The sequence below is a fragment of the Betta splendens genome, chromosome 13 (genome assembly GCF_900634795.4).
Source record: "Betta splendens chromosome 13, fBetSpl5.4, whole genome shotgun sequence".
Lineage (NCBI taxonomy): Eukaryota > Metazoa > Chordata > Actinopteri > Anabantiformes > Osphronemidae > Betta > Betta splendens.
In genome coordinates, this window is record NC_040893.2 from 17,691,493 (window position 1) to 17,705,159 (window position 13,667).

The 13,667-nt window shown below is 39.9% G+C and overlaps 1 protein-coding gene across 1 annotated transcript; it reads left to right on the top strand.

Moving 5' to 3' along the window:
* The first annotated feature begins 151 nt into the window (after nucleotides 1–151).
* On the top strand, nucleotides 152–13,444 carry LOC114867737 (SR-related and CTD-associated factor 4-like). The gene is made up of 18 exons (XM_029170666.3): nucleotides 152–362; nucleotides 1,320–1,403; nucleotides 1,689–1,733; nucleotides 1,823–1,984; nucleotides 2,061–2,178; nucleotides 2,306–2,430; nucleotides 2,501–2,647; nucleotides 2,730–2,803; nucleotides 3,005–3,101; nucleotides 3,261–3,341; nucleotides 3,508–3,593; nucleotides 3,706–3,881; nucleotides 4,137–4,237; nucleotides 4,339–4,452; nucleotides 4,561–4,717; nucleotides 4,810–4,901; nucleotides 12,146–12,290; nucleotides 12,472–13,444. Exons 1-18 carry the CDS (start codon nucleotides 333–335, stop codon nucleotides 12,879–12,881), a joined length of 2,244 nt encoding a protein of 747 aa, XP_029026499.1. The 5' UTR covers nucleotides 152–332; the 3' UTR covers nucleotides 12,882–13,444.
* The last annotated feature ends 223 nt before the right edge of the window (nucleotides 13,445–13,667 follow it).

A 13,667-nucleotide genomic window follows, 5' to 3' on the forward strand; every position in this document is an offset into this window, starting at 1 on the left:
TACTTAAGGGTGTGCTCTATAAAGCGAATATCTATATCGACTTCCAAAAATTATAATCAAATAGCAAGCGTTCTAATGACGGTGGTGAACTGACTTTTCCTGACCGTCAGTAAAAGCGCCATTGCACAGTGACGTCACACACTATAGCGCAGTCGCACAAGAGGCGTAACCGCGAAACGATATTAGCAGTCCGAAGGCTTGGCTAGTAATCAGAATAAGCTGGGCATTTAAACTTCGATAATTGAACATTTGTCAGATACGTTAGTACACATGTCTGTGACTGGCTGAACTGAGGAAATACCTTAGTCTGACAATACATTTGTCAAAACATTATGGAGGCAGTGAACGCATTCAACATGGAGGTAAAGTTTGTTCGTGTTTATCCTACAGAGGCGGCTTAGCTCGAAGCTAACGTCAGTGCTACCTAAGTAGTTCTTGTCACTTGGTTTATGTCTGCTATTTCTTAGGTAATTGTCGTTATATCTTAAACAATTGGTTCAATTATATATCGCAGGTGGCGCGTTTAGTTTACTGAACTGAACGTGTTCGGTTCAAACAAACAGATTTTTTTTTTCGGCGTGTTAGCCACTAGCATATGTCGAGCTCTCTGCGTGACGGCTAATGGTCATGGCGCGGGGCCTGTGGATAGCTAACTTATCGTTAAGGTTACAACATTGAGCGCTTGATTTCTTGGTAAAAAATACGTTTATTCTTGTCACACTGTCTATTTTACTCGCATAGAAAGTGGAATTCTGTGCCATTAGGTAATCCTGTTGCAAATGTGGTTTAGTGCTACGTTATTAATACCATGACAACATTCAGTACTTGGTAACTGCAAGTTAGTATTATAATGACAGCGGTGAACGTAAGTGAAGTTTCGTATCCGAACACCTGCTTTTCTAACCTAAATATTTTTACAGCTTTTATATATTTTTCTTAAAGTCATGCATTGTTCTGCATATTTAATTATAGAGACAATCTCCAGTATCTCATCAGGTAATTTATAGTTGTGCTCTAAGAGATAATAGCTTAAGACAACTAAGGACAAGAATGAAATGTATGGCCATACAGATTAGAGATATTGCCTTCAATGTTATGACCTATTGATGATCCCTTACACCGCATTTTATCCTTACAATAAATGTAACCCCTAGATATAATGTTCTGTTATGTATACACTCATTAAGTATGCATCAAATCAGGTGTGGTTAATCAGGTAAATCAGGTGTGAATTAAACGGTATGGAATGAGCGAGGAAACTGCCTGATTTCAAACATTAATCCATGCCTGATTTTAATTAGATAAATGTTTTTTTCCAGTTGTTCTCCATGATTGAAATGAAGCCCCCAATATCCCGTGCTAAGATGATGTCTGTAACAAAGTCAGCCATCAAAGCTATCAAGGTAAAGTAAAGGCTGTATTTATAGTTGTCAAATTAAGAAGTGGCTAATGCTAGTGGAAATTTCCTCGCTTTTAAATATTGTATTTATTTTTTTAATCAAAGAATTCTGCTTGCGGCAACTAATTGTTCTACTTATTAATGGTATGTGAAACAGAAACAAAACCAGGAGAGATTTTTTTCTTTTTGTTGCATTTGTATTTGTTGTATCTATTGAAATCCCAGACCTTTGTTTGTTATGTTTATCAACAAGTATATTATGACTTAATGCAAATGTTTCTTTTCTTAGCTCTACAAACATGTTGTCCAGATTGTAGAAAAGTTCATCAAGAAGGTATGTATTACAATTCTATAAGCCTTTAATGTGCATTGTGTTCAATATTTAAGTGCAAAGTAAGCATTTTTTTTTTTTTGTCCTATCAGTGTAAACCAGAACTCAAAGTCCCTGGCTTGTACGTGGTTGATTCCATTGTGCGACAATCACGCCATCAGTTTGGTATTGACAAGGATGTATTTGGGCCTCGGTTCTTGAAGAACTTTACAGATACCTTCCAAAACCTTTACCACTGCCCAGAGGATGATAAGGTATGTTATGTTTATGCTTTATTATATTTTGTGTAAGTAAAAATTAATCTTATCCAATGACTTGTGTTTTTATCAGAACAAAATTATCCGCGTCCTAAACTTGTGGCAGAAGAATAGTGTGTTTGACATGGACATCCTTCAGCCTCTGATGGATATGGCTGATGGAACTGTTGTACCTGCACCTGTGCTGGAAGGTAGAGCAATTAAATTACCTTGTGTTACTCACCAGTACAGGAAAAGTAAGAGATGTAGCTGTACTATATTCACTTTTTGATTAAATCCAAGTAATGAAATCTCACATGTGTCCATGTATCTAAACAGTTCCTGTGGACCCTCAACCAGAGATGCAGCTACCTATAAGTAGTGCCTCAGTTGGGTCACAGCTTCCCACTTCTGATGCCTTAGCTGCTGTGGCACAGTTGTTTCAGTCTCCCCATGGTCAGGAGGTAAGGTTCATGGATTATGGTAGATTGTAGTCCTTGTAGAAATTCTGACCCCACCCTTTTCCTATACCAGCTGCAAAGGATGCTTCAGAAATTCCAGCAGGCTGATAAGACTTTGGCAGCCACCACTGCAAACAGCACACCAAACCCACCTCAAAGGCATTTGGACCAGCTCAACTCATATAGTACTTGCCCAGAAAAGAAAAGCTCTTTAGCTGAGGTAAAGCACAGCTCACAACACAAACTGTAGTAATGCAGGATACAAATTACATTTTGTTATTGACTTCAATATATTTCCTCAGAAACTTCTTGATCGATTTGACTATGATGATGAACCCGAGGATGTGATTATTAATGAAGTCAGTGCCCAGTCACAGTGAGTTTCATAGACATGTTTTTGTGTGCTGTGTCCTGTGTTGTATAGTACCAGGTTACTAGTATGTGTCCAATCGTTATAAGGTGTTCCACTTACTGTTCCCTTTTTACTTAATTAACCATGAATATAAGAAATTACATGTTTTGTTTGCAGATTTTTAATGCTCATCTTTACTCTCTCTCCTGTGTTTTATTATGACAGAGGCTTTCCTGAAAATGTGTTAAACCAGTTTCTGGTTCAGATGTCCAGAACACAGACTGACCATCAACATATGATGGGAAAGACTTGTGGCATAGAGGTATCAAATAATACTGTATTCAAAAGTAGTGGTCAGATTTATCAGTGTTGTAGTGCAGTGTTTGATGTTTGAACTATAGTTCATCTTTTAAAATTTGCAGTGGTTTATGCCCCTGTAGTGTATGTTTACCAACTTGACTGTCTCTAATTAATGTCTTAGCCTGGAGGAAGATTAAATCACAGTGAAAGTCATATGATGGACGGATACCATTCCACAAATGAGGCCTATTTACATTCACAGGTAAAGATTTAAGCCTATTTTAGTACAAATATACTGAATGCATCTTCCGTGATAGGTGTTTAACTTATAACTGTCTTGTCCTGTCTTTCATTTGACTGATGTATTCTGCATTGCATCATATTTGACTTCAATTATGTCTATTAATTTCTTTCTTTTGTGATAATAGGGGAATTCAAGGGAAGACTCGACCACAAGACGAGAAAATAGACACAGAGGCAATGGCAGGAGATCAAGATCTAGATCTGGTTCCAGGTAAAAAGGCCCAAATCACCACCAGTAACCATGTAGTGTTATCAGTTAGATGTTTTCCAATCTATGACCAATATTGCGTTGACACTGTTATGATTTGTTTCATATTCCCCAGGAGAAGATCACGATCGTCATCCCGCTCAAGGTGGTCAAGGCATCGGCGTTCTCATTCCCGTTCTAGGGAGCATCGCTGGAGATCTCGTTCTGGTTCACAGGACAGAAGTGAAAGGGAGCGGGACAGAGAACGCAGACAGAAAGGTTTTCCAAGCCTGAAAAGCCAAACATTAAGTGGTATGTGCTACAGCAAAAACAAACCAGTGAATATTACTTTTGATACAGCTCAGATAATCAAAGTCTGATCGACCTTAAAAACTAAATTCCTTGTACCGTATGTTATTATTGGACCTGTAAAGTCCATCACTACAAATTAGTAGTAGTAAGTAATGTAATTGCCATTTAACAATGACTTATTCTTAATATATCTTTTACTTTATAACTTATTGACATACATCTTCAAATATGTTTTTTATGTCTCTTCACTGGTAGTTTGCAGCACTACACTCTGGGTGGGACAACTAGACAAGAAAACACAGCAGTCTGATGTGATGTCCCTTCTGGAAGAGTTTGGCCAGATTGAGTCCATCAATGTAGGTTTGCATGGGCTCGTGTCAATGATGCTTAAAAGTAATTATGACCTGAAGCTGACCTTGTCTTGTGTGTGTTTGTTTTTGTTCCTCTCTTTGTCCAGATGATACCTCCGCGGGGGTGTGCCTATATCGTTATGGTTCACAGACAAGATGCCTTTACAGCATTGAATAAGCTCAGTAGGGGGTCCTACAAAGTCAATCAGAAACCAGTGAAGGTAAATCTTTTCCTATGTGTTTTTCACTTCTAGCTGTATTCTTGTTCTCTATACCTATTGGTGCTGTATAATAAATTATCTATATAAACATCTGTTATTCTTATCTAGATTGCCTGGGCTTTGAACAAAGGTATAAAGTCAATACATAAAAAGTTCTGGGATGTTGAGCGGGGAGTTACCTATATTCCCTGGAGCAAGGTCAAAGTTGAAGAGTTAGAGAGCTATCGGGAGGGCGGTATGCTGGACCCAGAGACACTAAGTCCTGGTAAGCTTTGCTATTCATTTTAAGCTAGCCAAATTGAATTTGCTGACAGCATTGTATGTTGTTTTGTAACCGTACTTATCTTTTGTATGCAGAGTGGCACAATGCCACGGACCTTAAGAAGGCAGCTGTTAATGGAGCGGTGGCAAGTGCACCAGCAGATGGAGCAGTCAATATTCATATTCAGGTAATGCTTATACAGTCTTTAAGCAACTTCTTTTAATTAAAAGTGCTCTTACTCTAGTGGTGTGATGACTTTGGTGTTGGAGGCTTGCTTCACAGTCTGCGGCTAAAAAGAATTTAAATGACATGAGTAGTGGAGCTTATCTGAACCATCATTTCATCTTCTCTTCAAATCTTTTCCTATGACACCTTTAATTTTAGATTTTATCAAATTGTAGGATGGGTCAGAACTAAATTTATTTATACTTACTGATATGTAAAACTTACAATAACCAGCATACAAAAGATAAACACAGGTTCAGGATCTTTTATAGAAACCTGAATAAAATGGTTTTGATATTATAGCTGCTTTATTAAAAAACAGGAGAAAGAATCTCAAACACGTGTATATTAAAAAGAAGAAAAAAAAGTTTTTGATAAAAAATAAAAATGTGTCTGTGTAGTGTTCAAATGGCTCACACCTCCCATTGTAAAGTCTCGTCTGTGGGTGCAAAAGACTTCCTGACCCCTGCACCTTTTAATCAGTGAAGTTGTTGACAGTCTGACGTGTCCCCTTCACTTGCTGCACCTGTATGTGTGGCTCCTGACACTGATCATTACTACAGACATGTACAAGCCTGAATGCTCAGCTGATGCTGGTACCAAATCTACTACAGATTGACGGTGAGCTTAGACTGGCCAGAAACGTCCTGTGCCATGAGTATAGAGTTGGTGCCTGTTTAGTACTTTTTATATTATATATTGTCATAGTAAACTATAAGATACATGCAGCTGTTGAATTAGTTTATAAACAGTATATTGTTAATAATATTATTAAATATTTTATCTTAACAAGATTGATTTTAATTTATGGTACTTGAAATTCAGTCTATAATTACATTTAAGATTGCTGTTTCATCTCAGAACACCTGTAGAATCAAACATTGAAAGAGCAATCCTCTAGAGAACAGGCTTGATCAGCTGGTACTCTGCACACCCAGTGATTTACTTGGACTCGTCTAAAGTACACTGTGCAAATCTGAAATGGGCTGATCTTGAGCAGATTTAACTTTGTCATTTAGTTCTATTTATCAACCACAATTCCGATAAGCTCCTCTGCTGACAAGCATTAAATTAAGCAGTGCTTTTTCATACTTCTCGTTTTCTTTGGTAAATATTTCAATCCTCACTCGGTAACCTTGTACTTTGCAGAATATCAAATAAAGTGGGAATGTCTGGGTTTGTCAGTTATGAATAATTTTGTGCAAAATGTTTTACATCTAATTTTACCTACCATTCACAAACCAGGATAATTGCAAAATATTTTACAGTACTAAGGTGTATCAGTTTCTTGGTCAGAAAACAAACACACACTTACATTTGCCGTAAATCTGAAATTAAACTGTTTACATTTATTTTGGTGCGTTAATTGATTGCAAAGATAGTGTTCTTTGCAGATTAGATTCTGAAGTGTGATGTCAAGTGTTTATACACCAGCATCTCCCATGTCCTCCCATGACCATATGCTGAATAAATGGTCTGTGAAGTTGCTTAAATAAAATCTGATCCAGTTGGACGGCCTGCGACCTACCACTCTTGACATGCCTGACAACCGAGCACTAGACTCGGGAGATAAGTGACACATGTCATTGGCTGCTGATGGGATTTACAGTTCGATTAGGACGAGGAGAGTCAAATTGGGAGACAAGGTAAGATGACGACTTTGTTAGAAATTCATGGTAAGAGATTTAGCGCACATGTTGTCAGTCAATTTAAAATGAGGAATATCATTTTCCTTCTTTTAAATTCTCGGATCTTGACTGTTCATTGATCACACATCAGCGAAAGTGCTTGGGTTTTGTGTCGCATGGTTGTTGCTATTGATGAATCTTTGGTATAAGTTTTCACATTTTACTACTTCGGTTTTTTACTTCCGTCAACGAACAAATTTTTTTCCATTTTGTATTGTCACTGGCCTCAAACAGCTATGACTGGCAGTGATGGAGCTGTCATTACTGCCACAGGTCCCTAAAAGCTATTAGCTGGTTATATGAGCAACAGTGCAGCTGTTTGCGATTTGTCGTTACTTTAGAGTTGGATCAGAACCACCCTGCTGTTCTTAAAATTCCAATATAAAACTTGTACCTTGCGCTGATGTTGCTATACCTTTTTTGAGCTGATCTTATTGTTGTGAGTTGGCTAATGACTGTGAAGGATTCATCTGGTCAACAAGACTTCATAATATTTTCGCTTAATGTGAAGTTAATGAAATTACAACTATGTAGAATTATATTGAAAACCTACAACCCACTAGACTACAGAGGAAAAACTGTGTTTAGCAGAAGAAACCTTTATCGAGTCAGACTTACAGTGGGTGGCCATGTGCCTCAACCGGTTTTGGTGAGGTGATGGTAAAGGCATTGCAAATGTCTTCCAGGCTCAGGCTGTGTCTAAGCTGTGTGTTTGCGGTGATTGTGAAGGCATTACAAATGCCTCTCAATACAGTAATTCCTACAAAACAAATCAATTCTATGGCAGCAATCACAAACCCACATGCTAATTTCTACTTACTTCTAAAATACAAACCACTAACCTTAAGCCTTTTGTGTTTCCTTAATTGAAGCAGATGTTTCTTTTTTTAAAATCCTTTGTTTTTACCTATAAGCATTGATGCTTCTAACTGTAGCTCTGACATCATCTGCACAAGCTGCCCTGTATCTACAGCTTGTGTGTCCATGCAACCCCTCACACCCAAAATGTCTTGGGACACATTGTCAGGATACACCAGTGTCTGCAATTTCTTGGATCAACACATCCCAGTTACCTTTTACTGGCTCTTCTGTCTGTGGCCTCTGCCAGCGGTGTCAAATGACATGCCAACTAACGCAACGGGCCGCTGTATGTGCCGCTAAAAGGATCGGGTGTCACTGACAGTCATCCTCCAATGCAGCAGAGGTGGCCGCGGAAGAATGAAAGCACTGGTGGCTAAACCGCACTCGGCAGGAAGCTATGAGCATGAAGTCCGTGTCTTCAGGGTGCAGCTAAAAAAGTGTAACCTGTAAACCAGTCAAGTCATGTTTATCGTACCTGGGTTTAGACAGAAGTGCCTCTTACAAACCATTTGACCTGCACTTACTGCAAAGCCAAGTGAATGATCTCTGGTGGTGTTATTTGCATGTAACTACATCTCCTGGCTTATCTGATGCCTGATGTTGAAATCACGCCTGCCTTTTGGAGCTCAATATTTTCCAACAAGGCGTACAGATAAAAACAAAACCTCTTTAATCCCAGACATTTTCACTTTAGTATCATAATAACACGTTTTTCATACCCTGGAGAAACGATCATGATCCGGCGTAGATGCAGTGGATCAAAGCTGTGTTGTTGATCAGCGTTTCCACGGCGAGGTGACGGTCCACCACATAATTAAAACCAGCAGATGGTGTAAGTGTCTGGGCTGGTGGTGTGAATGTGTGGATATGGGTCAACAAAATCAGAGAAAAATTTAATCGAGCAACATTGCAAATACAAATGTTTCTACTATGAGCACACGTCTATTTTTACTGGCCATTTAAATTTGTGTAAATTAAATATTTAAGTTTGTGGAATTTGGGGGGGTCAATCTCTATTCTCCCTCTTTGTTACTTAATCAAAAGCTGCTGTTCTTCCAAAAAGCTTTCAACCTGAGAAATAAGTTTTAATTTAATCCGAACTGTAAACTGTTCTCATCAGTTATATCATAATTGCACATATTTTCCTTTTGAACTTTCAGTTTCCACATGTTTCTCTTGAGACTGTACTTCAAACAGAAACAGTATTTGTGGGGGGAAAGGTGAGTGCGTTTCTACATTGCTCTGCAGATTCTACATGTTCTAGTCACTGCGTGTCTTACTCTAAGATGCCCGCACATGCAGTGACCAGGTTCACCACAGTCGCCTTTACGTTGGTCATAACGTCAAATCAGCAGTCTTCTTCTTTCAGTCGTCAGGAGATTTCGAGGAAAAAGAACCGTTCGTCATTTTTATTGATAATAATACAACGATATATCCATGTTTGGAGAACAATGGAGTGATGAGACCTCACAAAGGTGAGTAGTTGTGAACGTTGGATATTTGGATTCACGCTCTTGGATGATACAAGGAGTGGTGAAAGGTAATGAAGGGCTCATTCATAATAAAACTGACCTGAATTCCATTTCTTTAAGCTTCTAATTCTAAGCTGCTCGACCCTACAGCTTTTTTACTGTAGAGCTGCTTCATCTCGATGCCTTAGATGTTCTAGGTATAAGTGAAGAACAAAGGAAATGTATTGACAAGCGTGGCACCATGAGATCTGGTGTTCCCTCTGTGGAATTCACCTGCATGAAATGTGCAGCAGCTGCTGTACTGCATTTCTCTATTGCTGCACAAGAGCAGTAATAACCAAGGCAAAAATGCTTCATCCTGTTAAAGTTGCCTTTTTGTTCAGCAGCATAAAACATGATGGAAAATAATGGTGTGTGTGTGTGTGTGTGTGTGTGTGTGTGTGTGTGTGTGTGTGTGTGTGTGTGTGTGTGTGTGTGTGTGTGTGTGTGTGTGTGTGTGTGTGTGTGTGTGTGTGTGTGTGTGTGTGTGTGTGTGTGTGTGTGTGTGTGAGTGAGTGAGTGTGATATATTTGTTATGTATGCGTTGATCTATTACTGTCAGATGATGATTCATAATTACTACATTTCAACTAATTAATTATTTATCATTATTTTAATTATAAAGTAAAATGACAGAATGAAGATAAAGCTAAGAGAAAAAAACACTTCCACAAGCAGTGTGCCCTTCATGTGTGTGATAAACTTAAAAGCGCTACGTCTATAAGTGGAAGTTTAAAAAAACTCGTTCCATGTGTAGTGCCCCCTGTGGTTCGATTAAAATGTGCATGTTATGAATGATGTAGGATCCTTTTAGAATTTGCACTTACTCTTTTTTGTTGTTGTTGCTCATGTATCGCTGATAATATTTACATTAAACTACAATGCCATGCTTCCAGATAATTATGTGCCATCGTTGGCTGCGTTAATCTTTAGCGTTTAGTTGAAGCTCTGTGCAAACTTGCGCGAGGATCAGTTTCACTTGGGGCAGTTATTTATTACAAAAAAAGAAATGTATATGTAGCTTTAAAATCTTGTGTAACACTTTGTGTTTGCGTAGGATTTTAATATTTCTAAGTGTGCTGCCCCCCACTGGTAAAATTAAAATGTGCACTAACTGCTCATCCACCGTCCACCAGTGGTTAGGCACATTTAGTAAGGATGTATGTAATATGTCCTCAGAACTGTTTTTGCACCTGTGCATAATCTACAGGAAGGGACATTCAGACAAGGGCAAAGCTTTTTTTCTACCGCAACCAACAATGTTGATTCAGACAGGGGTTTTTTTTGTGTTCACAAAGGGAAAAGGGCGTTTATCGCCATTAGCGTTGAAGAGCTTGAAGATGAACTCGGCTGTTACGCAACCTGAGTTTTACATATAGTGTATAGATATTTGTTCAGTCACTCAAATCTTGTCTGACATTGAAGGAAACCTGTTGCATGACCACAGCATCCTGAAAAGCATAAAGCATCCTTACAGTTGTTTGGGCCCTAATGGATCATATTTGCAGAGATGGCTTTTATTGTCCAACCCCATGGCACAGAATTAAGCTCATTTCACTTAAGAGGCTATAAAACCTGCAAACATGAGACAATGCTTTTCTCACATGAATGGATGGATGTTGTCTTGTTTATCACTGGGGATAGAGATTTTATAGAATTGTGTGCCATTTCTCAGCTTTGACACTGCAGTGAATATTATACATATTTTCACCAGGGAAAACATTTATTTTAATTACATGTGTTATAGCACATGTAGCATGATGACTGAGCATTTTATATGTTATACTGTGTTATCACTTGTCAATAGGACCTGGTGTGGTTTGACCACAGCTTCGTTTTGATCTAGACGTTCTGACAAAATTTATAATCGGATCAAGATTCTAACTGTTATTTATCACTTAACAAGTAGCTTATACATGCATATGTATGACTGATACAAAATATGTAATAATTCATCTTCAGTTTTTTTGATGTTTTACGTAGTGTTTCTGTATGAATGTACACATACAGGTTAGTAGCACTAATAAATTATTCAGGTGATCACAGAGGAAACCCCTTTCCTCTGTTTCAGACCAGCAGAGTATCTCAGAACCTGTCAACTGCCTCCATTCACTCGTAGTTAAGTGTTTCGCTTATTTTCTACGTCGTAATCATGAAGCGTGTGAACTCTGAAACGCCTGCATGGCAGGTCTCGCCCTTGACCTCGACCTTCAGCTGATTGTTGGCTGTCAGACTGCCAGACGCTGACGGTGACGCCTAAATGGACATTTGAGCTGTGTGTTTGGGGTAATGAGTGAATTCTGTAGCGTTGTCAGACTCATTTTCTGCCTCACACATATCATTTACCTGTCTTTGTCCGCAACAGTCACGCCAACGTTGACAGGCCTGAATCTCCAGTACTCAAACGTCTACTGTGTATGTTTGATGTTTGTTTCCATTTGCATATGGTTTGCCTGAACCAGTAGCATCATTATGTGTAATGGCCCTGTGGGCTTTCTGTGTCGTACATTTCCACAGACTGTGGGTGTTGTTTCCTTAAAGCCACTTAGAGTAGCCTATTAAAACACACGTCAGTATTGCTGGTGATGTAAGAGGTAAGTAACACAACAGTCACAGTCGCACAAGAAGCCATTTTCCTTCTTGCAGTTCATTTGAGTTAAGTTTGATTTAAAATATAAATCTGTTATTCAGAACATAACTTTGTGTCTATAACCATAATGTTTTACAGAAACGTGTGGCTGTGGAGATTCTGAACAAACCTGTTAAACCAGTGAATGTCTTCGTTGCTCTGATTCTGTGTTTATACAGGATAAACATCCTGAAACCTTATTGTGTGTCTAAATCTAGACTAAGCAGCTTTTCACTTGGTTTCCTCCGGTTTCTTAAGACATGATTCCGATTTTAACTCTTTCCTGCTGCAGATAATACCCAATGAATAAAGAGTGTTAACGTGCGTTGCAGTAGTAAATAATATTTGTGTTCTTTCGCCTTGTGTGTTTGGTTTTTATCATGTTTAATATCACTGTTTTCTGTGAATGTATAAATAGGATGCAGCCAAACAGCTGCTTCGTGCTGTGACGTCAGACGCATTGAAACCAGCTCTCGGCTCGTTTTAATCACGCGCTCCGTGTCTCTGTGCTCTCCAGGTGCCACCGCTCAGCACTCAACAGGCGCCTCCCATTGGAAGTCCACCTGCCTTTCCTGGCTCCCTCATGCTGTCCCCCACAGGCATGCCTCCAGGAGCAGCTCCTTTCATCCCTGCAGAGTTTGATCCCGCTCAGCTGGCAGCAGGTACGACACTGGTACAGAAGCAAATACACCCCAACAATCAAAAAGGGAGCTGTCGCGTAGAATAAAAGCAGCTTCCCTCTGAACTTTGCATAGTATGAACGCACTTATTTCATGGTGCCGACACTGTTTAGCGCTGGAATTAATTTTCTTCAGGGAATAAAATCTTACCCTCTGACAACAGGAAGTGTCAACGCCCCAGAGGAGGAGTCCAAACGGGACCAAGGCACACCTGTGGATGTAGGCAGCGACCAACAGCTGGGCTCTCCTGTAGCATCAGCGATGCCCCTCCCACGGCCGGCGATCATGCAGGGCCCCAGACCGGTGATGCCGCCTCTCCAGCCTCCTGGCTCGAATCCTCATCTACCCTCGTTCCTCCCACCGCCAAACATGCCTCACATGCACCCGCAAATGATGCCCGGAGGCCCCGTGTTCCCACCAGACAGATTCAGGATGCCCATGCCCTTCCCTGCTCACGGCTCCCCCTTCCATCCACCCGCTATGGCACCGGAGGGCATGGATGACATGGAGGAGAGGCATTTTCTAAATGGGAGGCCCGGATTCGGGGCTCCACCCTTCCACAGGAGGTGGTAAAGACTGACTGGTGTTCACAACAAGAAATATTTCTGGAGGTGACTGTTTCCCCACAACCAGAAACTTGTTTTTTTTTTCCCAACAAAACCAAGATCTTCTGGATTTGGTCTGTGGTTCAGGTTCTCCAGAGAAAAGACTTGTGGCTGTAAATACTGCGTGTGTGTGCGTGTGTGTGTGAGAGAGACTGTGCCTGTTGGCTATCTTTTTGTAAATTTGTAATTGTGTAGTTTATGCATAAAGCTCTAATCCTGGTTTAAAGATAACAAGAACTGAACCTGTTTGTATTTTGGACCCCATTCTCTCACCAGGCTTTGGTTTATGACGCCTGTAGAGATCTATAATTCAAACCTTTGTGGTATTTGGTTTTTAGTTCAAGTAGATTTCTACCGCATTGTTTAATTTTTCACAGGCGATGTTGGATTTCATTGGAAGCTGGAGATTTCACGTGGTGCCAGTAGAGGGAAGAGTAAACCCTCTTACCACGACCCACCTCTGTTGTACATTAAGGTCACATCCTGTAGGATCATGTGCAGTGAATATTAAAAGGAGACCGTGTCATTTGACGAGGTGTTTTCTGTTACCTTGAGTTTTGCGCTGTTGTTTAGAATAAACCGATTTGACGCCGTCTCATCTGCGCGCACGCCGATGCGCCTTCATGCGGATTTATAAATACATAAAACTTCAGCTGGTCTGCTGTGGGTGTCACACGGTCGTGGATCGGAGGTGACGTGCAGCTGATTGGCTCCGTGAATAAATAAGTGGCACTCTCGTGATCCACTCGCGCGC

Excerpts from the sequence above, each read along its gene's own strand:
- LOC114867737 (XM_029170666.3), top strand. The coding sequence starts at position 333 with ATGGAGGCAGTGAACGCATTCAACATGGAG. Across the intron at positions 2,179-2,305 it reads ACCTGCACCTGTGCTGGAAG|TTCCTGTGGACCCTCAACCA; the intron begins GTAGAGCAATTA and ends GTATCTAAACAG. Across the intron at positions 4,902-12,145 it reads CAGTCAATATTCATATTCAG|GTGCCACCGCTCAGCACTCA; the intron begins GTAATGCTTATA and ends TGTGCTCTCCAG.